Source organism: Carassius carassius, chromosome 27 (assembly GCF_963082965.1).
Source record: "Carassius carassius chromosome 27, fCarCar2.1, whole genome shotgun sequence".
Classification (NCBI taxonomy): domain Eukaryota; kingdom Metazoa; phylum Chordata; class Actinopteri; order Cypriniformes; family Cyprinidae; genus Carassius; species Carassius carassius.
This window is the reverse complement of record NC_081781.1, coordinates 8,779,132-8,803,863: the sequence shown is the minus strand read 5'-3', so window position 1 is coordinate 8,803,863 and position 24,732 is coordinate 8,779,132. Positions and strand designations below refer to the sequence as shown.

Here is a 24,732-nt window from a genome sequence, read left to right as displayed (position 1 = left end):
ATTTTTATGAAATAAATGCAGCCTTAGTGAGCATAAGAGACTAATTTCAGAAAACTTGCATCTTTTAGAGATTTTTGAATGGTGGTGTATAGTTAAATATAGTAAATAGACACATTTTATATTTACTTATTTCATATTTGATATATATATATATATATATATATATATATATATATATATATATATATATATATATATATATGTATATATATGTATTTGTGTGTGTGTGTGTGTGTGTGTGTGTATTATAAACATTAAAAAAAATTTAAATTATATGTATACAATAAGTTTTTAAATTAAATCTTGTTGTATTTTATAAATAGTTTAGGCTTGTTTTCGGTGATTACAAAATTCTGGGTGATTTCTTAATGGTTAAATTACTGGCGAAACATGACACCCAACAGGTGCGCAGTATATTATAATAATTGTATTGTTGACTATGATATTTCTTCATTATTCTGTGAGGTCAAGTCATTATGAAAAGAGTTCCACCACCCACTGAGTTCCTACCACAATCTCAGACAGACCTCTCTGTGTTAAAGCCCTCAAAGATGGTTCATTTTGGCCCTCTATTCAACTGCTCTACAGCAGGGGGTGGCTGCCTGCCTCTCACCTCACACACGCACACATATATATCTTCATATCTTGCATTAATAATCAACACTTAGGGAAAACATCTCTGTGCTTTCCACTGTTTTCCTCCCTCAGTGTAATAAAACTCAGCCAAAGCTGGAAGATCACAGCTTACACACACACACACAAACTGTATGAGCTTGTAATGTCTGCAATGGCTGTAAAGTGCAACAAAAACGTCAGTAGTGCTGAGTTTTAGGGTTTATGAGTTGTTATGATTAATGATGTGCTGACACTGGTAAATCCCTCGGCTGTTTGAGTGAGATAGCGTGCGCGTGTCCTTCAAAGTTTTGCTTATCTCTTTTACGATCACTTAACTTGTATCAGCCACAGGACAGTTGTGTGATTTGTTGATATAGATAAACGTAGCCGTCTTAAACAGATATTGTATGAAACATCATTAGAAATCTGGCACAGATCGTGCTGTCATTTGAGTAAGTGTAATACGGCAAGAGTGTTAGCTGTTCGGCTCAGTCTGATGACACGTGTACATGAACTTTGACCCTCATTAGGACGCCACAGACCACAGTACCAGTGTGGTCTGATATGCACACATTTTATTTAACTATTTATACACATAACATAAATAATAACACAAATAATACATTAAGTATACATTTATTTATATTATTTAATTTAAAGGAGTCCTATTATGCTCTTTTACAAAGTCATGATTTTGTTTTGGGGGTGTACTAGAACAGGCTCTAATATTAGATTGTTCGGAAAAACACATTATTTTTCACATATTTTACATTATTACAATACCTCTGTCCCCAGTCTGGCATAAACGGCTCGAATAGTTCCTGTATGAAATGAAGGTACGCCTCTGGAATATGAGATGTGCTGTGATTGGTTAGCTGGGCCAGTCTGTGCTGTGATTGGTTAGCTGGGCCAGTGTGTGTTGTGATTGACAGCAGTCGGCGCCTGGTCGGGAAATGACCTTCCTCTTACCAAAGCTGCCTGCTGCCTGCTGCGAGCTTCAGTTTAAATATTGCATTAAAATCAAATCAATTTGAGCGCTAAAGTTTGTAACCACTCTAAGTTCTTCTGCCTTGGGAAAGCTAGCATGTCTCTGACATAGAGATAACACTCGTTGCCTTCTCTAGTGCAGCTCAACCAGGTCTCATCCCATTCGTCGATCTTTGTGATATCACAAATCCCGGAAAATATGCGTTGTAGTTCAAACAAGTCGTTTGTTGTAGTTTTTGAAAAGAGATTTCTGTTAAATAAAATATCTCGTTTTGAATTGGACTTTGAGCTTTGTAAATTTGCAGATCTTTTTTATGCTCAAACAGCAACATTACAGAATAACTAAAGTTGAAAAAGTTGAAAAGCATAATAGCACCCCTTTAATAGATATGCACACACCATGGCAAAGAATGATTATCATATTCATTTAGCATGACACTATGGTACTTTGACTTTTTTGTTATGGTTCTTTTTGGTTTAGAGAATGAATGTTTATGATTGTGTTTTATGCATAATCAGGGATATTAAGCCAGACAATATCCTGATGGACATGAACGGTCACATCCGGCTGGCTGACTTTGGCTCATGCCTCAAGCTCATGGAAGATGGGACAGTGAGTTTGATCTTCAATCCTGAATTGTCAAGCACATAATTTCTAGCTCAGTAAGTCTTGTGTTATAATTTCCTGTTTTCTCTCAGGTCCAGTCCTCTGTGGCAGTTGGGACCCCGGACTACATCTCTCCAGAGATCTTGCAGGCTATGGAGGACGGGAAGGGGAAGTATGGGCCGGAGTGTGACTGGTGGTCTCTGGGTGTGTGCATGTATGAGATGCTGTATGGAGAGACGCCCTTTTATGCTGAATCCTTGGTGGAGACCTATGGAAAGATCATGAATCATAAGGTTAGTCTGCACTGTAGACCAACATGTGATTCTGTGCAGTAACTTGACAGTGTTGTTATTTGTGTAATGTGTATTTAAGGTGATATGGTAATTTATAGGTGTTAAAATACTGTACATTCTTCCTTTAGAGACAATCAAGCCATCTATTGGTTGTTTCCCCTGTAAAAACTATGATGCTAGTGATGTAGAAATTACACATTTCACCTTTAATTGTAGAGGTCCTCTCCTGAAATCTGTTTGCATTAGAGTAGCTTAATTTCTAGGTAACCCGATCCTTTTTTAGTTCACCAGGGTATTTTGTTTGTGTCTCTTTCTTGGTATGAAACAAAAAAGTCATTAGTGGATCGTAGAAGTTTTTTAATTGTCAAATTATTTTTGTCTTTTCTACACTATTTTATTCTGGATTAGTCATCTCAACCTAACAATGAGGTAAAAATTCATCTATTCATCAAGGTTCATTTAGTTCTTTGTGGGAATTAACTAATGGAGAACAATGCAGATAGGCAGAGATATTTGAGAGAGTCTCAATGAGTAGCACTGAGCATTAAGTATGTTTTAACTTATTCATTTTCAGGAGCGCTTCCAGTTCCCACTTCAGGTGACAGATGTGTCTGAGGAGGCTAAAGATCTCATCCGGCGGCTGATCTGCAGCAGAGAACACCGGTTAGGCCAGAATGGGATCGATGACTTCAAACAGCACCCCTTTTTCACAGGCATCGACTGGGACAACATCCGCACATGTGAAGCCCCCTACATCCCTGAAGTCAGCAGCCCCACTGACACTTCCAACTTTGACGTGGATGATGATTGCCTCAAAAACTGTGTATGTGTCTAATTTCTTTCAAATTTTATCCTGAAGCTGATGTTTTTATTCCACACAAGTGCCTTAATGTGTGGTTGATAGATTTTTGCGGAGACACGTTTCCTCTTAAATATGCCACTATACAGTACTGGATTATTTTGATGCATTGAGGCATTGTTTTTCTAAAATATATTAGGAGACGTTGCCCCCACCTTCACACACAGCATTTTCTGGACACCACCTCCCTTTCGTAGGCTTCACCTACACAAGCAAATGGTGAGTCATACATTTATTCATCCTGCCTTTTTAAAATATGTCAAAATAGATATATATTTGACAGTTACATTGTTACATAAATGCAGTTCTTTTGAACTTTTCATTAGTCAAAGAGTCCTTAAAAATGCATCACAGTTTCTCGAAAGATACTGAGCAGCACAACCTTTTTTTAACAGTATATTAGAATTACTTCTGAAGGATTATTTGACTCATCACAGGAATAAATGATACTTAATATATTAAAATAGAGAACAACTTAATATATATATATATATATATATACTTTATATGTTAAAACAGAACAATTATTTTAAATTGTTATAATATTTCACAATATTACTGTTTTTTTACTTTATTTTTAATCAAATACCTGTAGCTTTGGTGAGCATAAGAAACATTTTAAAAATGCTAAAAATCTTAGTGTAGGTTGTAGTGCATTTTAACAGTTTGATTTATTCTGCACATCACAAAATTGTAACTGCAGTTTCTTGTGTGATGTGGTTCTATAGCACACTATCAGATCGAGGGTGTTTGCGGGAGTCCATTGGACCACCACAGGTAGATGCTGAGCTTCAGCGAAGCCTGGAGGAGAGCCTGGCTTCAGAGGCCTATGAAAGGAGAATCCAACGTCTAGAGCAGGAGAAGACCGAACTTACGCGTAAACTACAGGGTGAGCACACTATCACATCCACACTAAATCATATTTGATCTTTCTGTCTCTCTGAAACATCCTTTTTCCCTTAGAGTCCACGCAAACAGTGCAAGCACTGCAGTACGCTGATTCGGACGCCCCAGTGAATGCCAATAAAGAGGTAGAGATCCGGAGTTTAAAGAGTGAGATCGACACCCTGAAGAAACAGATAGCAGGTGAGAGCTCGGTATTGTGTTTGAACACGCTCAGTCAAGGGCACAGTCCTGGTCTTGGGTCTTTATTATACTCTATTGGTTACCCTTTGAGTGTAGTGACATCTCTAGACCAAGATTTTATAAGCGTTTGGTAAGTTACTCTAAAAGAGTAGTTAATTACTAGTTACTAATTACATCTTCAATGGTGTAATTAGATTACTGCACAAATTACTCTCTCCAAAAAGTATTTAATTACATTTTAATTTAATTTCTACATAAATTCGTCTGGTCACACTTTAGGTTAGGGTCAAATTCTCACTATAAACAATTAACTAACTATAGTTTTGCCTAATATACTCTTAATTGCTGCTTATTAATACATAGTAAAGTTGTTGACAGTTAAGTTCAAGAATTGGGTAGGATTTAAGGGGTCATATGATGCGATTTAATTTTTCCTTTCTCTTTGGAGTGTTACAAGCTCTTGGTGCATGAAGAAGATCTGTAAAGTTGCAAAGACTAAAGACTTAATTCAAAAGAGATATTCTTGATCAAATTTAAGACTTTAAGACCACACACCCTAAAATGGCTCATGTAAACACGCCCCCACGTGTTTACGTCACTATATGGAAATATTTGCTTAATGCCGCCCAAATGTTCAAGCAAAGAAAGAAGGCGTGGTTTCAGTAACCGCAGTTTGTGTTGAAGCAACTGTACAGCTACTGTAAGTATGTTTTGTTATTAGTTTAAGTATTTGCTTTTGACTGTTCAAATGCAGAGTTTTGCATGTTGTGTGTGTGTGTGTGTGTGTGTGAGAGTGAGAGAGAGAGAGAGAGCGAGAGAGAGAGAAAGATGTTCAGACAGTGAGGTTAGCTGTCTTAGCCATCCATGGCTTGTGTACTGCAAACACATACGAGCTTCATCACTGTCTGTCACACTACTCTGTTCCACTTTCGGGCTTGAACTGATGGTAAAACTAAGGACATGATTAACTGCCTTTTACATTTATTTTGAAAGATGAACCTTGCGATTATGGAAAGGGGCGTACATTTCTGATGAGTGCTTGCAGTGTTTGGCCAATCACAATGCACTGGGTCACTCGGAAGGAGGGACTTTGTAGAAAATGATGCGTTTGAGAGAGGCGGGGCATAGAGGACTTACAATAATGTACAGTATTTGAAAAATAATGTTTTTTGAACATTAAAGCATGTTTACATATTCTGTTACAACAAATACACAAAATAATGATCTTTAAAAAAGGATCATATGACATCTTTAATGATTTAGAATAAATTCTTGCAGAATAAGGCATTAATATGTGCTTTTTAAGTAATAATAAACAGCCAATATCCCAGTAATATTCATGCTAATAACCAACTAATTAATTGTGAGAATTGGACAATAAAAAAAAAATTAAAAATATTCTTATTAACTCAAAGTATTTGGAGTGAGAAGGGTAGATAAAAAGCATGCATTTTAAGATTAGACTTTACATTTTGATATTAAATCCACTATTGTATTGTATTATATATAAATGTTCCACAGTCTATATACAGTATTAAGTTAAATTACATAAGAAGTAACTGTGATTAAATTACAGAAAACATAAGAGTTATCCTTTACTTTTTCAAGGGAAAAGTAATTAAATTGCAGTAACTAATTACTTAATAACTAGTTACACCCAACACTGAGCCCGGCTTAATGTTTCATCACATCAGACTCTGGTCAACTGGAACAGCAGTTGGAGGAGGCCAGCACGGTTCGAAGAGACCTGGAAGACTCTTCTAAAGTCATCAGGAGCTTAGAGAAACAGCTGAAGAGTGTCACGCAAGAGAAAGATGATCTGCACAAGGTACCTATTCCGTTGTAATTTAAAAAATAGGCATAAAATCATACTGTAAGCTTGATTTCTACACTAGTCTAAGGGTGCTGAAGCTTGTCAGATAGGTCAAGATGTTTGGAATATGAATAACTAGCTCAAGCACGCCCCCATTAGATGATCCACAGTGCGTTACCAACTCTAATCATGTTGGCCTTTAATCCAAAAATTAGAATTCTAAATTATATTTTAAACTAGTTAGTCTAGGATTGACTGGTTTTAGATGGTTTAAACCAGTCTAGCTGGTCCTCCAGCCTGGCCAAGATGATGTTCAGCTTGTTAATCTGCTAAAAAATGGCCATTAGAAGACAGCTTGGCTAGACTGGGAGACCAGTTAACCTCTTAAAGGTGGTCTGTTCGATGTGTTCTTTTTCTTTCTTTCTTCAGTGTAATTGCCATAAAAGACCAACTATTTCCCCTGTTTGTGACTGCTGATGGCATAGTATAATGGTAACAGTGACATGAACTGACTAATCTTTAACCATACAGTTTAACAGATTACTCTTCAACTTAATGACTAGTAAATAAATGATCATTGACAGTATGGCTGGACAGTAAGGCTGGAATACACTATATGACTTTTAAAATGTGAACAAATTTTAAAACGCTAGGGCTCAACTTTGTAAATCTTTACAGAGATATATATGGCCTCATGCATTAAACGACTGAGGATCACTCACTACCAGACTGAACATAACAAACGAATGCAGAATTGTATCACATTAGTAGGAAGACACATGATGAATGAAAACAAAATATCAAACGTGTCTTCAGACTGGATGGAATAATAAAAGAATTGAAAAAAGTGTCCATAATGCACTATGAGATTTTCTATGAAATCTGTAAATTCAAAATCTGCAGATTGACTCTGACTTTCGGTAGCTAGCACTGACTTGTCCAGTCTGAAGATCAGGGGAAATATCTGGGAAATAGTTGTGTAGTTCATTGCAGCCTTAAGTTATGTTAACTTTGACTCTGTAATGAATATGTGAAGGAGCTGCTGGAGTTGGCAGAGAACGTGAAGGCTCAGGGGAAGGAGCTAAAGGAGGCTCACAGTCAAAAGAAGATGGCCATAGAGGAGTTCTCTGAGCTGAACGAGAAGCTGAGCGATCTGCGCTCTCAAAAGCAGCGGTTGAGCCGACAGTTCAGAGATAAAGAGGAGGAGATGGAAGGAATTTCGCAGAAACTAGAGGCTCTGCGGCTAGAGATTCGCAAGGCTGAGAGAATGCGCAAAGAGGTATACTTATTGAAACTTACTGCTGTTTGACCTCTTTATATAAGCCAAGTTAACATGTTTGTAATTTTGATGCCTTGCCCCAGCAATCATCAGTGGTATCATATTTGTGGATTTGTTGGCTGCGAATTTGATGTTTGTGGTGTTTTCCTCTCAGTTGGAGGCCCAGGCCGAGGAGCAAGCAGCAGAAGCTCAGAAAGAGAGGAAGCTACGAGAGAGAACCGAACAGTACAGCAGACAGTTGGAGGAGGAACTGGAAGGGATGAAGGTGAAAATGCATGACTACATTAATATAAATGAATTGCCTGATTAACATGAGTGACCGACAGGAGGAATATTAGACTGCTGTCACTTTAAGAGCTGCCCATAACTGATTTACTGTGACACGTTTTCCTTCTTAGCTGTTTGCTTTCACTTAAGACCAAAAAGACTGTGAGGATACTTGCAAAAATGGGCATACACGTGTATGTATTTAACCGTTCAATAATTATAAAATGGCAAAAATAACTCTCATAAATTCAGTACTCCCGTACTCTCTGAGCACCGTCTTCATGTGCATGCACCTGTTGATTGTGTTTCAACTGTTTAAAATCAAATTATTATTCAACAAAATCAAAATGAAACCACAACGTTTACAAAACACATGCAAAAGATGAGTTTTCATGACCATGTATGTAGCACTGCAACGTCACGTGAGCATGTAACTGTGATAGAGATGATCCAAAATCTCTGCTGGTATATATATATATATATATATATATATATACATGAAATACATAAAAAACTTTTTTTAGATCTTTGCTCCCATTTTCCTCCCTTTCTCTCATTCTGCTTTCTTTCACTTCATGCTTACTTGTGCCTCGATCCTCCTACAGCAGTTGAAACAAGCTGGGCCGCCTCACGCAGTGGCAAGCTCAGACCAACAGCAGGAGCTGATGCGCATACGGGCAGAGCTGGAGAAGAAGAATGTGCAGTATGAGGAGGAGTTGTGTCGCAGAGAGACACTCCACAGCAGCGAGCTGAAGGGCCTGGAGGAGGAGCTACACGATGCTGAGGGTCAACACCTAACACTCCAGAAAGAGATTCTCATGCTCAAAGACAAACTGGAGAAAACCCGAAGAGAAAGGTACATGTGTGACTATATGTGACCAGGTTTATATGCAGTTTCTTTACATTGTCAGTAAAAGCATCATGTAATCTTGTTACAGCTGCTGGCACATTCAGCCTTTGCACATAGGCAGATATTTACAGCTTTTTTTTGTCTGCCGCCCACTTAGACAGAAAGAGCCAATCAGATGCACCAGATTGTTTTTATATGACATTTTGAGGCATAAATCTGAAACTGAATTTATTGAATATAAGAACCATGGTCTGTCAATGTTCCATGGTCATAATGAGACCACCAGCTTGTTGGGCCATCAGTGTGAATCTGTAGATCTGATTCTTTACATTGCATTTCGATAGTAGCTGATTGTAGCTGTACTGTAAACTTCATCATGTTCATTGTTGTGTTTGTAACAGCCAAACTGAGCGAGTGGAGTTTGAAATGGAGCACAAGCAGAAGTGCGAGAGGGAGAGAGCCCATCTGACCGACGAAAACAAGAGGCTTGCAAGTGAAGTGGAGAAAGTGAGATCGCTATCGCTCTAACAAACACATGTACCTACGCTCATGATATTCATTAGTCTGTCTTTTTCATCACAAAAAGTATACATCAAACCCCTGAAATTCCCCCTTCTCCTCTGGCACTCTTTCCCCAAATCTGCTAACATTCCTAGAGAGAGATCGTAACCACACACACTTACACAAAATTGCATCTTGGCTCAGCCACTGTTTACTTTGGGCTGCGGGTTAAAATGGGAATCAGCCAGTCAAATAATTCTGCAAGTTTGGACATATCAGATATTAAAGGGCTCCTTGTTTTTGGTGGCATGGATATTAAACATTATTCATTTCGTAAAAATACCTGGAAACCCAAAACACAAAGGCAGTTTAAAACAATAGTGCAGCGGGCCAGAGCTGTCATGTCAAATGCCTGATTGGATGAGGTTTAGAAACATAAGCAAGAATGATGGCATTTGCAAGGAATTAAACCAGGATGTGAAACGCCTGAATAAATTCACATTCCTATCAAAGAGCACTGCAGAGGTTTTGCATGGACTCGCCATAACTTATTATGTTTGCTTCCTGTCTTTCATACAATGTTCACTTTCCTACTGAACAAAGAACCAATTCCTATTCGATTGAACGCAAAACAAGAAATTTTGAAGAATGTTGGTAACCAGACAATTGATAGTAGCCATTGACAGTATTCATTACTACTGACATACAAAGTCAATGCTTGCTTGGTTACCAACTAAATATGAGTGTTTATTAAAAAAATTTAATTTTAACATTGAAAATTAATTTTTAGATTTTAGTTTAAGTTCTAGTATTGAAGTTCTTGTACGTTTATGTGCTTTAAATTTTTTTTTTACATTATTTTATACTTTATTATTATTATTATTTATATATTTAATATTTATTTTTAGCTTTATTTTTATGTTTTTGTTATATTTATTCATTTTATTGCTTGTCAAGGTTAGCAGTGATTAAAGTTTTTTTAAAGTTTATTTTTAATAAAATACAATTATGCAGTAATATGATAAATATATAATATTATTATTTATAATATAAAATGTTTATGTTATCAGTTTTTTTCAGTTTATGTGTTTGTTGTTTTAGATTTGCAACCACCATAACAACTGCAATGCCTGTCATATCCACCCAATGACTATCCATCTGCTTCCTCACTTCTTTCAGTTGTTAACTCTTTGTGGTCTCTTTCTCTTTTCAGCTGAGCTCTATCTATGAGGAGCTCAGCAGTAGTCACAGGCAGCTGGAGGAGGAGATGAGAGAGTTGGCTGATAAGAAAGAGAGTGTTGCCCATTGGGAGGCCCAGATCACTGAGATCATCCAGTGGTGAGTGGAGCCCCCTACCTGCAGCCACGTGATATCACACTTGCAGAGAAAGACACATGATAATGATGACCTTTACCCATGTTTGCATGGCTTTGCGGATCCAGATCATGCAGATCATTTGACCATTCATCACTTGAATACAGTTGCATATACACATTTTGTTGTTTATGCAATGTCAAGGTAAAGCTGAACTAAACTAATCTATACAGGGTGAGCGATGAGAAAGATGCTCGTGGCTACCTCCAAGCTCTAGCCACAAAAATGACAGAGGAGCTTGAAGGGCTCAGGAGCACCAGCTTGGGAGCCAGAGGAACGGTGAGGCATGCACACAGCAGATAAAGATGAAACCCATATTCTCATTTTCCTGCCTATCTGATGTGGTGGTCTTCTTTCTCGCTTCATTAGGACATGCCGTGGAAGATGAGGCGCTTTGCAAAGCTGGACATGTCTGCACGTCTGGAGCTGCAGTCTGCGCTGGATGCCGAGATCAGAGCCAAACAGTCCATCCAGGACGAGCTTAACAAAGTCAAAGCATCCAGCATTGCCACAGAATGGTAAGACCACACATATCAGCATAGTTCTGCTCAACTCTGCTGAAACTAGAGATCTGGTTTGCAGATTTCATTTAAAGTCTAATAACTTTTTTTTTCAGCTCAATCAACATTCATTTCACTCTTTATGTGCATAGTTCTGAAATTAACTTCAGTAGAGCTTTAGCTAAATTTAGCTTATTTTGTTCACTCTCTTTTCGAACGAGGGGAATTTAAATAGAGTGACATAGTTTTTTGTCTGTTATTTTTATCTTACAGCAAATTGCAAGATTCCGAAAGTAGAAACCAGGAGCTGCTTGCAGAAATTGAGAGGCTGAGGAAGGAGACAGAGGAGCTGAGACTGAGAAGAGGTGGCGATCAGCGTTATTTTATTGTTATTTCTATATTTCGTAACATTTATTTCATATTTTAAATATTAAATAGTTTTTTTTTATTTAGTTTTAATAATTTTATTTAAAATTTAATAATTTTATTCCTATATAGTAATTTTAGTACTTAAACTGATTTAAGTTAATTGCCAAGGCAACATTTTATTAACAAAAACAATAACATCACTGGTGACAATCAAATATCTAACCTTCTCAGCATTGCTTTTCGTGATGTGACATAAAAAGAGAATTTCTGGCTTTGTTAAAGTCTTATTTGATGAGATTAAAAAAAAAATGTGTTCTGATAAGATTCATATCATATTTAGGAGTGAAGCATCAGGATTCCCAGAATTCTTTCTTGGCATTTCTCAATGCGCCCACTTCTGCTCTGGATCCGTTTGATGTAAGTTTGAGATCCCAGGTGTTGTTCATGAGAATATCTGCATAGAGGTTCACTTTGGTTTCCAAATAAATCTTTCTCCTCATTCTTATTTAAAACTTTTTTTTTTTTTACATGCTTTCTGTATTCTTCTGTCACATCCTGATCTGTTTTATTATTTTCTTTTTTTTTCTCCTGTCATAATGTGTATGGTTATTGTTTTTTTTTTTTCATTCTGTTGTCCATCAGGACTCATTTTCCTCCTCTTCGTCGTCTTTAGTTGAATTTTGGGAAGATGTAAGTTCTTCTACAGCCATGTTATAGTGGAATGTCTTTTGCATCATTCATTTTACACATTTAAAAGCAGACAAGTAAAGGCCATACTCCAGTTACGAAACTCCCACAGGAATAATATCTGAATACCAAAGGAAACTCAACTCGTAATTTATTCTAATACAGTTTGGCATTAGCATGTTGTTAAGCTAATAGTACAACATTCAAATAAGTATAAAAGTACACAGCACAGACAAATAAAGGGTAACAAAGGACATGTTTCACTAAACTAATACTTTTTATTCATACTTTTCTGTACTGAATTCAGTATTGAATTGATTTTATGTTCTACCGACGATATAGTTCGTGTTTATGCTGTACTTATCTGATCCTACATCCACTCCAGTGTCTTGTGGTAGTGACTCCTTAGAGTTCTTTGATGAGAAGTGATTGCTTTGTGCGTGTAAACTATGCCCAGAAATCCAACCACAGATTAGACGTGTTTTTACATGCCCTCATTCCCTTCTCCTCCGTTCTCCAACCTGCCGTCCCAGGCCATGATCGTATCCACTTGTACATGAAGTTTGACTCTCCTCTCATCTTTGTTTCTCTCTCCATATAAAGCGATCACCCTCTCTTGGTCCTGGAAGCAAAACCAGACGTGTAAGACCCGTTTTTGTCCTGTGTCACAGCAAAATCCCTCCTCTGTCATATTTCCTGAGGTTGTGACGGCCTGTTTTGCAAACTGCATGGGTGGCAGCTCTGATTGTGGTGATATCTGTATTGCATGAGATCGTTAATGCTTAAATGCATCTGAAATGTGTTTGGGAACCTTTCTTTCATCTGTTGAAACACATAATATGAATTATATATGTGATTGAAGTGTTATATATTAATATACTTCAGAGAATCTGGGTTATTAAGTGGGTTAGTTCATTAAACCTGGTGGTTTATTTTCCATACCATGTGCTTTTATGGTACATTTTAAAAGCCCATTTAAATGGAAACATATAGAATTCATTTACTTGGCTTCATATTTGGATCTAATTTTAACTTTTGCACATGTATAGCGATTAAAAAGAAAAATAAGTTGTTTAAAAGTTGATTGCTTAAAATGACCAGTTTCACATCATTTACTGACCGTTTTGTTAATCCAAACCCTGTATTGTTTTTCTCCATGGTGCACAGAATAGTCTTCTTTTTCTTTCAAAAAAGTGGTTGAAAAGTTAAACAGAAAACATTTGCAGTGAGCAAATGATGAATGAACTTTCACGGTTCTGTAAACCTTTACAGATCACTTTAGTGTAAGACCCTCATAAATTGTGGATATGCTTCCCTTTATTGTTCTCCATGTAGTTCCTTGGGTTTGCGGTGTTTTTTCTCCCCATGCTGTTTCTGTCTTTCATTCCGTCTTGCATGTGTAGTTGGTGTGTGGTCTCTGTGCAGTGGGTGTAATGTGCCTTCACTCAATGGCTTGGTGCCTGGGTGCACATGCTTTGTTCTGCTTAGAGTGTGTAATTCCAGTAAAAATATTATTGTCACAATAAGCTTTACACTCTGCATGGTGGCATATTCTTCTGGTATCACATGTGCCGCATGACACATTTTGTATAATTAACATCTTTTTATATTTTAGCTTGACTCTGCAGATTTCACTCCCTCCAACACTCCGTCACGAGATGAAGACTCAAGATCTCGCCGTATATCACGCTCACGCTCCCCATCCAGCGCCAGTGATATGGAGCCTATTGAGGTATCATTTAGACTCTTAAAGGAATAGTCCACCTAAAAATGAAAATACTGTAACTATTTAATTGCCCTCATGTTATTCCAGACTCATATGCTGTGTTTTACTTCTTCTGTGAAGCACAAAAGCAGATGCAAGGGTCACTCTTTTCCATATAATTAAAGTGATCCAGTCTGGATCCAGCATTTAAGATGAATGTTTTTGTGTTTCACAGAAGAAAGAAAAGAATTTTCATTTTGAGACAATTATTCTTTTAACTCTTACCATCACCTCTGTTTATATAATTAAATGTACTCATGTGTTGGTGTCCTCCTCCTAGTTGATGGACCACACGTCACGCAGTCTTCAGACTCCAACAGGAAGATCAGGCTATGGGAGCTTGGGACACTCATCACCCAAGGTAACTGGTTACATTATAACAGTAGAAATGTGTCAATGGATATGGTCGTGGTTAATTACATTGCTGATGTTCTCTGCTCCACAGCCCAAGGCGCACCAGTTTATTGTGAAGACCTTCACTGTTCCCACCAAATGTGCCCAGTGTACCTCTCTAATGGTGGGCCTTATCCGTCAGGGCTGCACCTGTGAAGGTGAGACAACAGAAAAGAAAGGAGTCTGGGTGTTTAATTGAAGTATTAGAAACAACAGTAAAAAAATTTTTTTAGTTTTCGAGATGTTAAAACCCCTATGACTTTATTTCTTCTGAGGAACACACAAAGGAGAACCAAAAATAAATCTTTAATATTTCCCTTATTGTGTTCCACAGAAGAAATAAAGTCATGCGGGTTTGGAAACAAAAATAAGGGTGAACCTTTTAGGTTTATTGAATGTTCTCCAATCTAAGGATGCCTTATTGGCAGAATGCTCAGTAATACCGAAGTCATGTCACTCGACGGCCATCTTTGAATCGCCTCTCGGGCATCCAAATGCAGCTTCTATCTCTTTGAATGGGGAAACATCAAATTCTCCAAAACTGTTCACTAAGTTTAGGATTAAATTTCATATTTGAAATCACCAAAGAAATCTGACAACAACTGTGTCATAAATGTTGTTACTTTTGCTTATTTCTCAGGCTAGATCAGCCTGTGCGCACGTGCAGTCTTAAGAGCACGTCTCAGAGCTCTAAATGTTTCTATAGCAGCCGGGACTTTAAACTGCAGCTGCAGTGACGCGCTGACTTTACCGATTAGCGATTGGTTCTTTCATTCAGAAGGCGGGGCTTCCTGTGATTGAGCGTTGCATTGGTCCCCATTCAAAACTATTTGAGTGTCATGTCTTGGGTATACTATAGTGTTTGGTAATGCTCACTGCCATTGTCCTCCATGTCTCCTTACAGTCTGCAACTTCTCCTGTCACGTCACCTGTGCTGATAAAGCTCCCTCTGTGTGCCCCGTCACACCAGACCAAACCAAGGGCAAGCTGGGAATTGACACTCAGAGGGGCATTGGGACTGCATATGAGGGGCATCTTAGGGTAGGAGCTCCCAAATATGCTTTGCACATCATATTTTTTTAACTGTTGACAACTCTGTATTAGTTATGGGCTTCAGAAATGACCTAAATACTATAGACCACAAACGTTTAGTTTTTTTTTTTTTTTTGGCTGACTAATGGAGTAATGGAGCTTTGACTGTCTTTTCCAGATACCAAAGCCCACAGGAGTGAAAAAGGGTTGGCAGAGGGTCTGGGCAGTGGTATGTGACTTCAAACTTTTCCTGTATGAGCTTGGAGAAGGGAAAGGCGCCCAGCCTGGTGTTATAGTTAACCAGGTCATTGACATGAGGTGAGGGAGATCTTCATTCAAATATGATGCTCAAATATTTAATTATTGTACTTTTACACGCTTTTATCCTGAGCAGGGATGAAGAGTTTTCTGCCAGCTCTGTTCTGGAGTCTGATGTCATCCATGCTAACAAGAAGGATATCCCCTGTATTTTTAGGGTAAGAGCACACAGGCAGTTTGTAATTTCTCACTGTAGAATCTCTTTTTCTGACATCTGTCAGTTTTCTTTGACAATTAAATTTTTTATTATCATATTGAAGTTGTTTTGCTTAGTATTTTTGCGGAAATAATTATAATACTTTATTATTATTATTATTGTTTTTAAATCTGACCCCAAATTTTGAAAGGAATTTTTGTTGAACTTGGAATTTGTTTTGCAAATACTGTACCTGGGGGAGCCTGTATGAACAACAGTATTGTAAAAAAAATCATCTGAACGTATTTATTTAGATTATTTTGCAGTAAAATTATGATATATATTGTTGTTATGGCCATAGAAATGCAAAATGCAGTAACAACACATTTTGTCTAAATTTAGTTATAACCAAAAGCGGATCTCTAAAACTTTGATCTGTTCTGTTACAAACTACTATTTTTGGCCATTTGTCTTAGTTCCAGTGTTGATGTAATAATTGCATTGTGTCTTTGTAGAATAGGAATGGGAATTCATTTTTTGTCCTAATTTCTTCACTTTCCTCTTTCATCAAGCATATTTTCTCACAATGGTTTCTTCAAAATATCACAGATCAAATAATAGCGATCAGGCAATTATGTAATAATCATGACTGAACTAACTATAGCCTTAGGCATTCATTACTCTTTTCATTTCAAGACAGTTTTGAATTGCTTCTCATACATTGTTCTCCATTCATTTCCCATAGGTAACAGCATCTCAGCTGTCCGCCTCCTCCAGTCATAAGACATGCATCCTGATCCTTGCCGACAATGAGCAAGAGAGGACGAAGTGGGTGTGCGCTCTGAATGAACTGCACCGCATCCTGAGGAAAAACAAGCTGAAAGAGCGCTTCGTGTATGTGCCTAAAGAAGCGTATGACAGCACCCTTCCTCTCATCAAAACCACCCAGACTGCTGCTATTATAGGTACAGAGACACGCAAAACTCATCTTGTCATATCAGCACTATGCCAAACAGGTGTTTAATGTTTGATTGTCACAATTTCTGTTTAGACCACGAACGGGTTGCTTTGGGGAATGAGGAAGGCCTGTTTGTAATCCACGTCACCAAAGACGGTAAAACTTCCTTCATTAATCTTCCTATTTCTTCATTGCCCAGTAAACTGAAGGTTTGCAGCTTAATGGTCTAAAATCTAGACTGGTCACTTAAAGTTTGTTGGTTTAAACCTCGGAAAGTCTGATAACAGGTCGCTTCAGGGTAGTTGAGGTTAAATTTATGTAATTCCTAAATGTTAAAAACATTGACATGCTCTCCATCATCTTGACAGAAGAAATGAGTCTATTGCATTGGAATGCCAGGCGCTTACTTAATTTTAGGGCGAGTGAAAACAACGACAGATAAAAATAGAGCATGATGGAAAATGTAGAACCGAGTCTGTCAGAGTGACAGATAATGGTTAAGTGTAAATTACCTTTCTTTGCATGAAATCAGATAAAAAAAAATAGTTTTCCTGTTTATCAGAGCAGACATCTGATTACAAATCTATTAAAGGTTGTAAACTCTCACAATTTTAAACCGTGCACTACCATTGCTGAACCACAAGTCCCTTTATTTATTTATTTATTTACCTTTATTTAATCAGGAAGTCTCATTGAGATTAAAATCTATTTTACAAGAGACCTGGCCAAGGTAGCAGTCATACAATAAGACAACATTTTAAAATACAAAAAATACACATTAAAACAATATTTAAACATAATATCCTCTCGTTAAAAACAATCACAAGCCTCAATTACCAAGCTCTTAATGATGCCTTTAAATTCATCAATTGACACAAATTTATAAAGTTTTAAATCTTTTTGCAAAACGAAAATGCTGTTTTCCCCAGCTCTGTACAAATTCAAGGTACGTTAAAAAGCAAACACTCGGATGAGCGTAGCTGGTAACTGCCGGAACTATGACAAATAAGGGTACAGAGATAAGATGGAAGTTTACCTAACATTGCTTTATAGACAACCTTTAAAACTGAAATAACTGATGCAAGGCCAACATTCACTGAACATTTTTGTTCTTTCTGCTAGAAATTGTTCGCGTGGGTGACATTAAGAAAGTGCATCACGTAGAACTGATGCCCACAGAGCACATAATGGCCGTCATCTCGGGCAGGAACCGACAAGTGTGTCTGGTCCCCATGGCGGGGCTGGATGGGAGGGAGATTGACAAGAATAAGGTGGCAGATACTAAAAACTGTCAGGCACTGGTGTCTGGTGTGGTGCGCAATAGCACCTGCTTCTGCCTTGCCATTAAACGACAGATCTCCTGCTATGAAGTAAACAAGAGCAAGTCTCGCTACTGCCATCTGGTGGACATACAAGTACAGTATTCAAAACCATTCTCATTTTTCAAATCAAGTATATGCAGCCTGATTGTAAATACTGTTCATAGATCACAAAAATAATCTTGTGTGCTAGCATATAAAACAACAATTTCTATATTTCAGGCTCCAGGAGTTGTCCAGTGGATGGCGTTCTTCGGCCAGCAATTATGTGTAGGCTACCAAGCAGGCTTCATGCGCTACAGTTTGCATGGAGATGCCATTCCGGTCAGCTTACTTCACCCAGACGACCCCACGTTGGCGTTTATTAGGGCAGACAACTTGGATGCCCTTTGTGCAGTGGAAATCTCCAATAAAGAACTGTTGCTCTGCTTCAGCAAAATTGCAGTGTATGTGGACACACATGGCAGACGCTCGCGCCAGCAGGAGCTGATGTGGCCCGCGACACCCACCACCTGCTGTGAGTAGAGGGAACCTATTTACACTTAAGGGTTAAAGACAAGGGTCGGGGTGTGGCTGTGAAAAGGTTTTGTTAGATTGACATTGTGGATGATTTACATCTCGCAGGCTACAACGCCCCCTACCTGTCAGTCTACAGTGAAAATGCAGTGGATGTGTTTGATGTGAACACTACGGAATGGATTCAGACCATTCCTCTCAAGAAGGTTCGCTTAGTTTAATTTCAGTCTATGTCATTATAATAAATAATTAACTCTTGCACACCTGTTTTCAACATTTAAGAAAAATAAGAACGGTTTCTTGAGCACCAAATTAACAACGGAATGACTGAAAGCTTTTTATTTACTGAAACAAATAAATGAGTCATCTTATAAATGGATAAATCAACTTTGACTGGCTCTGTGCAGGTCCGGCCGTTGAACATGGATGGCTCTTTGAATCTCCTGGGCCTAGAGACGGTCAGACTCATCTACTTCAGAAACAAGACTGCAGGTAACGGCACTGTCTCTAATTCAGTGAAATGCAAGGATTATAGCTCACGTTGGGTGTAGTTGTTTGAACCTTTTTGTTTAGTAGTACTGTTTGATGTAATTAATAATTCATATTTGAATAATATGTCTGATAATGCATCATGTGTGTGTGTTTAGAGGGGGACGAACTGGTGGTGCCTGAGGTGTGTGATAACAGCAGGAAGCAGATGGTACGCAGCATGAGCAACAAGAGACGCTTCTCATTCCGTATTCCTGAGGAGGAGAGACTGCAGCAGAGGAGGTGAATACACACACACACACACACACACACACACATATATTATTTCTTAATAGATTTGTAGTATGCTTTTTTTTTTATTTAGTTCTGGCTTCAGTATCTTAATTTTTTTGTTATTTCAAAATATCATTATAGTCATTATAGGGCTACTATGTTTACTCACTTGTGTATGTGTGTGATTGCAGAGACATGTTGAAAGATCCAGAGAAAAGGAACAAGTTGATCTCAAATCCTATGAATTTTAACCATGTGGCTCATATGGGTCCTGGAGATGGAATGCAGATCCTCAGAGATCTACCAATGGTGAGAGCCTCATCTTTAAAGGAATATTCTAGGTTCAGTGTATTAAGCTCAATCGACAGCAATCGTGACGAAATGTGGATTATTACAAACATTTATTTTAATGGTATAGCCACAGACAGACAAAATGTGTTTAACACGATTTTAGTATGCAAAAAAAAAAAAAAAAAATCAGATTTCTGCTTTAAATTCCTTTAAAAATGTTCCCCATTCACTTATATTGTATGTGCCCTACTGTTACTGTAATATTTTTTTTTCTTTTCTTTTTTTTTTTTTAAGAAGCTTAGAGCTCTGAATATCCCTTTCATGCTTGTATTTCTGTTCCGCTGTATTTTTGGTCAAATAAATGCAGTCTTGTCAAGCTTAAGTGACTTATTTCAGAAACATAAGAAAATCTTATTGACCCCAAACTTCTGAATGGAAGCAAATCTCATCAAACAACCCTCTGGTCTCTACATTCATGGGTGTGTCAAAGGTTTATGCATCCTGTATTGATATATATGTTGATAGCAACATGTCATCTTAAAGATCTCAGTATTGAATCCTATATTTTGTTTTCATTGAGTCATGTTTGTCCCACTCATTGCATGTCTGAGTTTGTGTGTGTGTGTGTGTGTGTGTGTGTGTGTGTGTGCGGTGTTTCTCTGTGTAACCTGTAGAATGTGCGTGCTCAGGACAATCGAGCTGGGTTCAGCGGTTCCGTCAGCATCCCCTCAATCGCCAAAAACCGAGCCGAACCTGGGCGATCCATGAGCGCAAGCAGTGGCCTAGGAATGCGTAAGTACACATGTCTGCTCTTAAACATCTCATATTCCAAGCATTTCATTCCCAACTGATTTCTTTTCTCCTTTAGGGACCTCGTCTCAGAATGGCAGTGCTCTGAGGAGAGAGCTATCAAGCAGCAGCTACAGCTCTAAACGCCAGACCATGACGTCACCCTCCGAGAGCTCGCTGTCGTCAGGAGGCGGGATAGACGTGGGCGAAGCGCCGCTCTCTCAGTTTGATAGAGAGGTGAGTCGTGATGTAGGAGGAATCGGGACAGTGGGATCTTCATTACCTCATCACATCCAAGCCAAATTGCACTATACAGGGATGTCACGGCACATGACCAGCAAGCCATGGTATCCATGAAGATGAAATTTGAGCCTAATGCTGTCCTGTGAATCAGAATTATTGTTGGAAATTGGATATGAAAAAATTTGTTCTTATCAGTGTTACTCCAAAAAATATGTAGATTTTATTCACCCTAGTGTATTATATTTCTGCACACCTCCTAACTTAGAAAAAACTGCTTGCCCCATCCCTTCCCATCAGATCTGGAATGGTGGAAAACTTATAATGTAATAATTTGCCCCAAAGCACTTGAATGCAAGTGACCCTTAGTGCTATGTTCCCCCACCTGCTTACGCCACTCTATGCCTGCCGCCCCATTCCACTACATCCAACAGAATCCTTAGCAATCCACCCACCCTGCGCCCTTGTGTCACCCGTCATCTCCCCATACCGCTGCGCTTTGTGCCTCCCGGTCGCCCCATTCTCCTCTATCAAGTTTGGAAGCCATTCTGGCACTCAGTCTGCCCTTTCCTTCTCAGTGGCAGGCGGTATCGCCCTCGGAGAAGACCCCTGATCTGAAAAGGGCTTTAAGGACCCTGCTTAGTAAAATGAAGGTAAACGTCACACGTTTGCAGTGAAACATACACACACACCCACACACACACCTGATGTAATCCGCACACTCAGGCAGCCCTGCAGAGTGCTTCTCCAGTATCCACGGCCCATTTTTGAAGCTCACAAACTTATCCTTCACTGCCCACGAGCTATTGTGATGAAGCAGAGAGCTTCGTTTGGGAATGGCAAGCTTCCATACGCATGTTTCGCCTTCATGCTGCTCCTGCTGGCCAACCCCTGTGTCCACTAGAGAAAACAAGGGTCTTCATGTGAAGATAAATACTCTGTGCAAGTACACAAATACTTGGTTTGATCTCAAGGGGGCGCTAGAGTTACTGTTACAAGTAATGTGTGGTTTTTTTTTAATATTGATAGACATATCAACTTGTAAAAGAAGCCTACACTGAAGTGCTATGCACATGTATATGTGTTTTCCTACGAGCTTGTTTAGCTTGAAGCGTTTGCGTTCATATACTTGCAAAGAGTGCGATTGAAGCCTTCGAGTGTAAAATCAGCTTTGCGAACCACTGGCTACCAGTATGTTTTTGAAGATGAGCACTTGTCTTTATGTGTTGTATGTTCATGTAACTTATTTTATTTACTTTGTAGAGCTTCGTTTTAATGCAGCTGCATTAAAGGACCTCCATCATTGTTTTGGATTGTAGACATGGCAGAGCTCAATCAGGGAGACAAGTGCAATATTATATAATGTAAACATTCAAAAATGCTATATTGGAGTAGTTTAGCATATAGCATACATGCAGTTTTGAAGTTTCGGTATTTCCTGTGAGTTAAATGGATAGCCACCTAAAAAGGGAATATTCTGTCATCATTTCTCACCTTTGTGTCATTCCAAACTTGTAGGACTATTTCTTTTGCAGGTCACAAAAAAGGTTTTGAAGGGTGTTTCAGCTGTGTTTGTCCATGCAATACATTTTGACTGAACAAAAAATAATAATAATTTCCCAAAATACCTTCTTTTGTGTTCCACAGAAGACAGTTAGTCTTACAGGTTTGGAATGACATGAAGGTGAGTGAAAGGTGACAGAATTGTAATACTTGGGTGAACTATCCTGATTAATATTCTCTTGAGATTGACATGTAAAAAAGCGACATCTCTGAACCAAGTAAGCCATGTTTACAAGCCAGCTGTTATGAAGCTGCTCAAATTTAGATCCCGGTTAATTGGGTTTTAGTTGCATCCTTTTTTGCACAGTATTTGGACTCATTGCATGTGTACACTATCATTGAAAAGTTTGGGGTTAGTCTTTTTGTTTTTTTGACAGCAAGGATGAATTCATTTGATTAAAACATTGTTACAAAAAATCCTGTTTCTCTGAACTTTCTACACATCAAAGAATCCTGAAAAAAAAGGTTCTGATTTCTACGAAAATTATTAAGCAGCACAACTGTTTTCAAAATCGCTAAAAAATAAGAAGCTCAAAATCAGAATATTAGAATGATATCTGAAGGATCATGCAGGTAATTCTGCTGAAAATTAAGGACTAAATTATATTTAAACTACATTCAAACGGAACATTTTTTAATTGTAATCATATTTTATAATATTACAAATTTAGCTGTATTTTCACCTTTGCGAGCAGAAGAGACTGACCCCAAACATGTGAATGATAGTGTATTAAAGGCTTCATATGTCCATCGTCACTGTCTTTGACGGAGAACTTTAGGGCTAGATGATTATAGTAGCTACTTTCTGTACATAGCATCTCTGTTCTTACAATATTTCTTGGGTTTTGTTTTTCAGGACTCTGATTCGCCCCGTCACTCCACTGCCTCCAACAGCTCCACCTTCAGCAGCCCGCCGAGCCCCGCTTCCCCGCACAAGACAAAGTCCCTCTCACTGGAGAGCACAGACCGCACGACCTGGGACACATGATGGACTCAACAGTGAACCAATCACAACAAACTCTGAGTCAGACCCTCCCAGGCACTACAGGCCCCTCCCACTTTATTTGCATAAAGGATCACCACTGGGGAACATCCAAAGGAGAACCCACACCAACACCAGAGTTTGTATGTTTTGAGCGACCAAGACAGGAGGAATAAGTGGACGTTAATTCTGGATGTTAAGGTGACTGGTGTTTGTACATAGACCGGGTTAGGGGTGAACTTTTATTTATTTCTCATTCAACCATTTCAAGGTGGAAAATACTGTCACGTCCCTCACTCTGTCCGTACGGGAATGATGATTCCATTCTAGAATCCCACTAAAAAAACGCAATGATGTAGATTTTTGATTTTGCTTTAAAAGTGATGTGTGCAGTGATTTGTTTGTTACTTCAGCTAAATGGAATTTCTAGAGGCTTTCTGACACGACGACATCTTGGAATCTGTTACCGTTGTCATTATCGCCAGTCTCCACATAATCCCAACCTTCCCGTGAGCCAACATGACCTGTGAAAACGCTTCACAGTAATGTACATAGGTTAAAAGTATAGTATAATATATAATAAGGAAATATTGAAGAGTAGGAAAAATATCTCATTGCTTTTATTTTTTCAAAATTATTTTAATATACTCGCGCCAAGACCATTTTAAAAAGCTTTAGTTCCGTCATTTCTTTCAGACTTTGATTTTTGGTTTATGAGATGATACTGCCTTGTGTATTTGAAATCTTTGTCATCATCTTTTTTGTTTTTAAGTAACAGGAATTTGAAGATTTTTGTGAGACACAGGCAAAGCTGTGCTTTAACTATAAAATCTGCATCATGTTTGGTCTCAAGTTTCCAGAGATTACGTGCATTGACCGAAACTGTACAAATATAAGCAAGGTTGCATACAAATATCATATTTCTGCAAGTCCAAATTGTGGAACTGGTCCGGCATGTAATCTGAGATTTGCAGACGGACAAAAGACATTTAGTTTTGTTCCTGGATGGTTTCATCTAATACTCAACGCACTTTGCTTCACCCACATAGTTTGGCTCTTTCTACCTTGGAAAAATGTATTTTCAGAAAACGTTTTCATGGATAATTCAGTAATTTTATCCCGTTAAGTGTTAAAACATTCACCACTGCTATTAAATGTAAGGTTAAACTTTACCATTAAAATCTATTACAAGAATCTGCTTCCACGATGCCAGGATGTATTTGTCATTATGCAGTTGTCAGATTGCATTTCTTGTGGTTCCAGGGCATTTATTCCATCTGAGGAAAAAGAAACTTCTCAGAAGTCACACGTCTAATAAGCGACACAGGCTTCACTTTGTTCCTTATTCAGTTTGCAGTTGATTGAATCACGAGTTGCACAAGAACGTGAGTCTCCCGCCTCATGCAGGCTTCACCACTTGATTTCTGCACCAGATTCAGTTCCGTCCATGAAGTGGGAAACTCAGTTCATTTGATTCATTTGTTCAAAGATTTGCAATAAAATTAAATCATTCCATCTGAACATTTTGGTGAAAACCTACTAGAGACGTCCAGTAAAATTAAAATGTCTTTGCATTTCAGC

At 38.3% G+C, this 24,732-nt stretch overlaps 1 protein-coding gene across 10 annotated transcripts in view; it reads left to right on the top strand.

Moving 5' to 3' along the window:
• The window catches only part of LOC132106614 (serine/threonine-protein kinase MRCK alpha-like), a 52,724-nt gene extending 29,372 nt beyond the window's left edge, over positions 1-23,352 (top strand). The window contains exons 6-42 of one of the 10 annotated variants that reach the window (XM_059512464.1): positions 2,122-2,215; positions 2,302-2,502; positions 2,911-2,931; positions 3,077-3,325; positions 3,501-3,580; positions 4,090-4,250; positions 4,340-4,447; positions 6,142-6,275; positions 7,297-7,539; positions 7,694-7,804; positions 8,412-8,662; positions 9,058-9,163; positions 10,371-10,495; positions 10,705-10,810; positions 10,901-11,049; positions 11,305-11,396; positions 11,741-11,817; positions 12,043-12,090; positions 12,691-12,729; positions 13,703-13,819; positions 14,133-14,213; positions 14,298-14,403; positions 15,150-15,286; positions 15,456-15,595; positions 15,672-15,753; positions 16,477-16,696; positions 16,783-16,845; positions 17,812-18,104; positions 18,231-18,525; positions 18,633-18,730; positions 18,932-19,016; positions 19,172-19,295; positions 19,478-19,595; positions 20,252-20,369; positions 20,446-20,603; positions 21,185-21,259; positions 23,026-23,352. In XM_059512464.1, the coding sequence (XP_059368447.1) occupies positions 2,122-2,215; positions 2,302-2,502; positions 2,911-2,931; positions 3,077-3,325; positions 3,501-3,580; positions 4,090-4,250; positions 4,340-4,447; positions 6,142-6,275; positions 7,297-7,539; positions 7,694-7,804; positions 8,412-8,662; positions 9,058-9,163; positions 10,371-10,495; positions 10,705-10,810; positions 10,901-11,049; positions 11,305-11,396; positions 11,741-11,817; positions 12,043-12,090; positions 12,691-12,729; positions 13,703-13,819; positions 14,133-14,213; positions 14,298-14,403; positions 15,150-15,286; positions 15,456-15,595; positions 15,672-15,753; positions 16,477-16,696; positions 16,783-16,845; positions 17,812-18,104; positions 18,231-18,525; positions 18,633-18,730; positions 18,932-19,016; positions 19,172-19,295; positions 19,478-19,595; positions 20,252-20,369; positions 20,446-20,603; positions 21,185-21,259; positions 23,026-23,157 (4,837 nt within the window). In that variant the 3' untranslated portion in view covers positions 23,158-23,352. Of the gene's footprint in view, positions 1-2,121; positions 2,216-2,301; positions 2,503-2,910; positions 2,932-3,076; positions 3,326-3,500; positions 3,581-4,089; positions 4,251-4,324; positions 4,448-6,141; positions 6,276-7,296; positions 7,540-7,693; positions 7,805-8,411; positions 8,663-9,057; positions 9,164-10,370; positions 10,496-10,704; positions 10,811-10,900; positions 11,050-11,304; positions 11,397-11,740; positions 11,818-12,042; positions 12,091-12,690; positions 12,730-13,702; positions 13,820-14,132; positions 14,214-14,297; positions 14,404-15,149; positions 15,287-15,455; positions 15,596-15,671; positions 15,754-16,476; positions 16,697-16,782; positions 16,846-17,811; positions 18,105-18,230; positions 18,526-18,632; positions 18,731-18,931; positions 19,017-19,171; positions 19,296-19,477; positions 19,596-20,251; positions 20,370-20,445; positions 20,604-21,184; positions 21,260-23,025 lie in introns of all 10 variants that reach the window. The other 9 variants (XM_059512463.1, XM_059512462.1, XM_059512467.1 and 6 more) reach the window with 9 other exon arrangements.
• Positions 23,353-24,732: the final 1,380 nt, after the last annotated feature.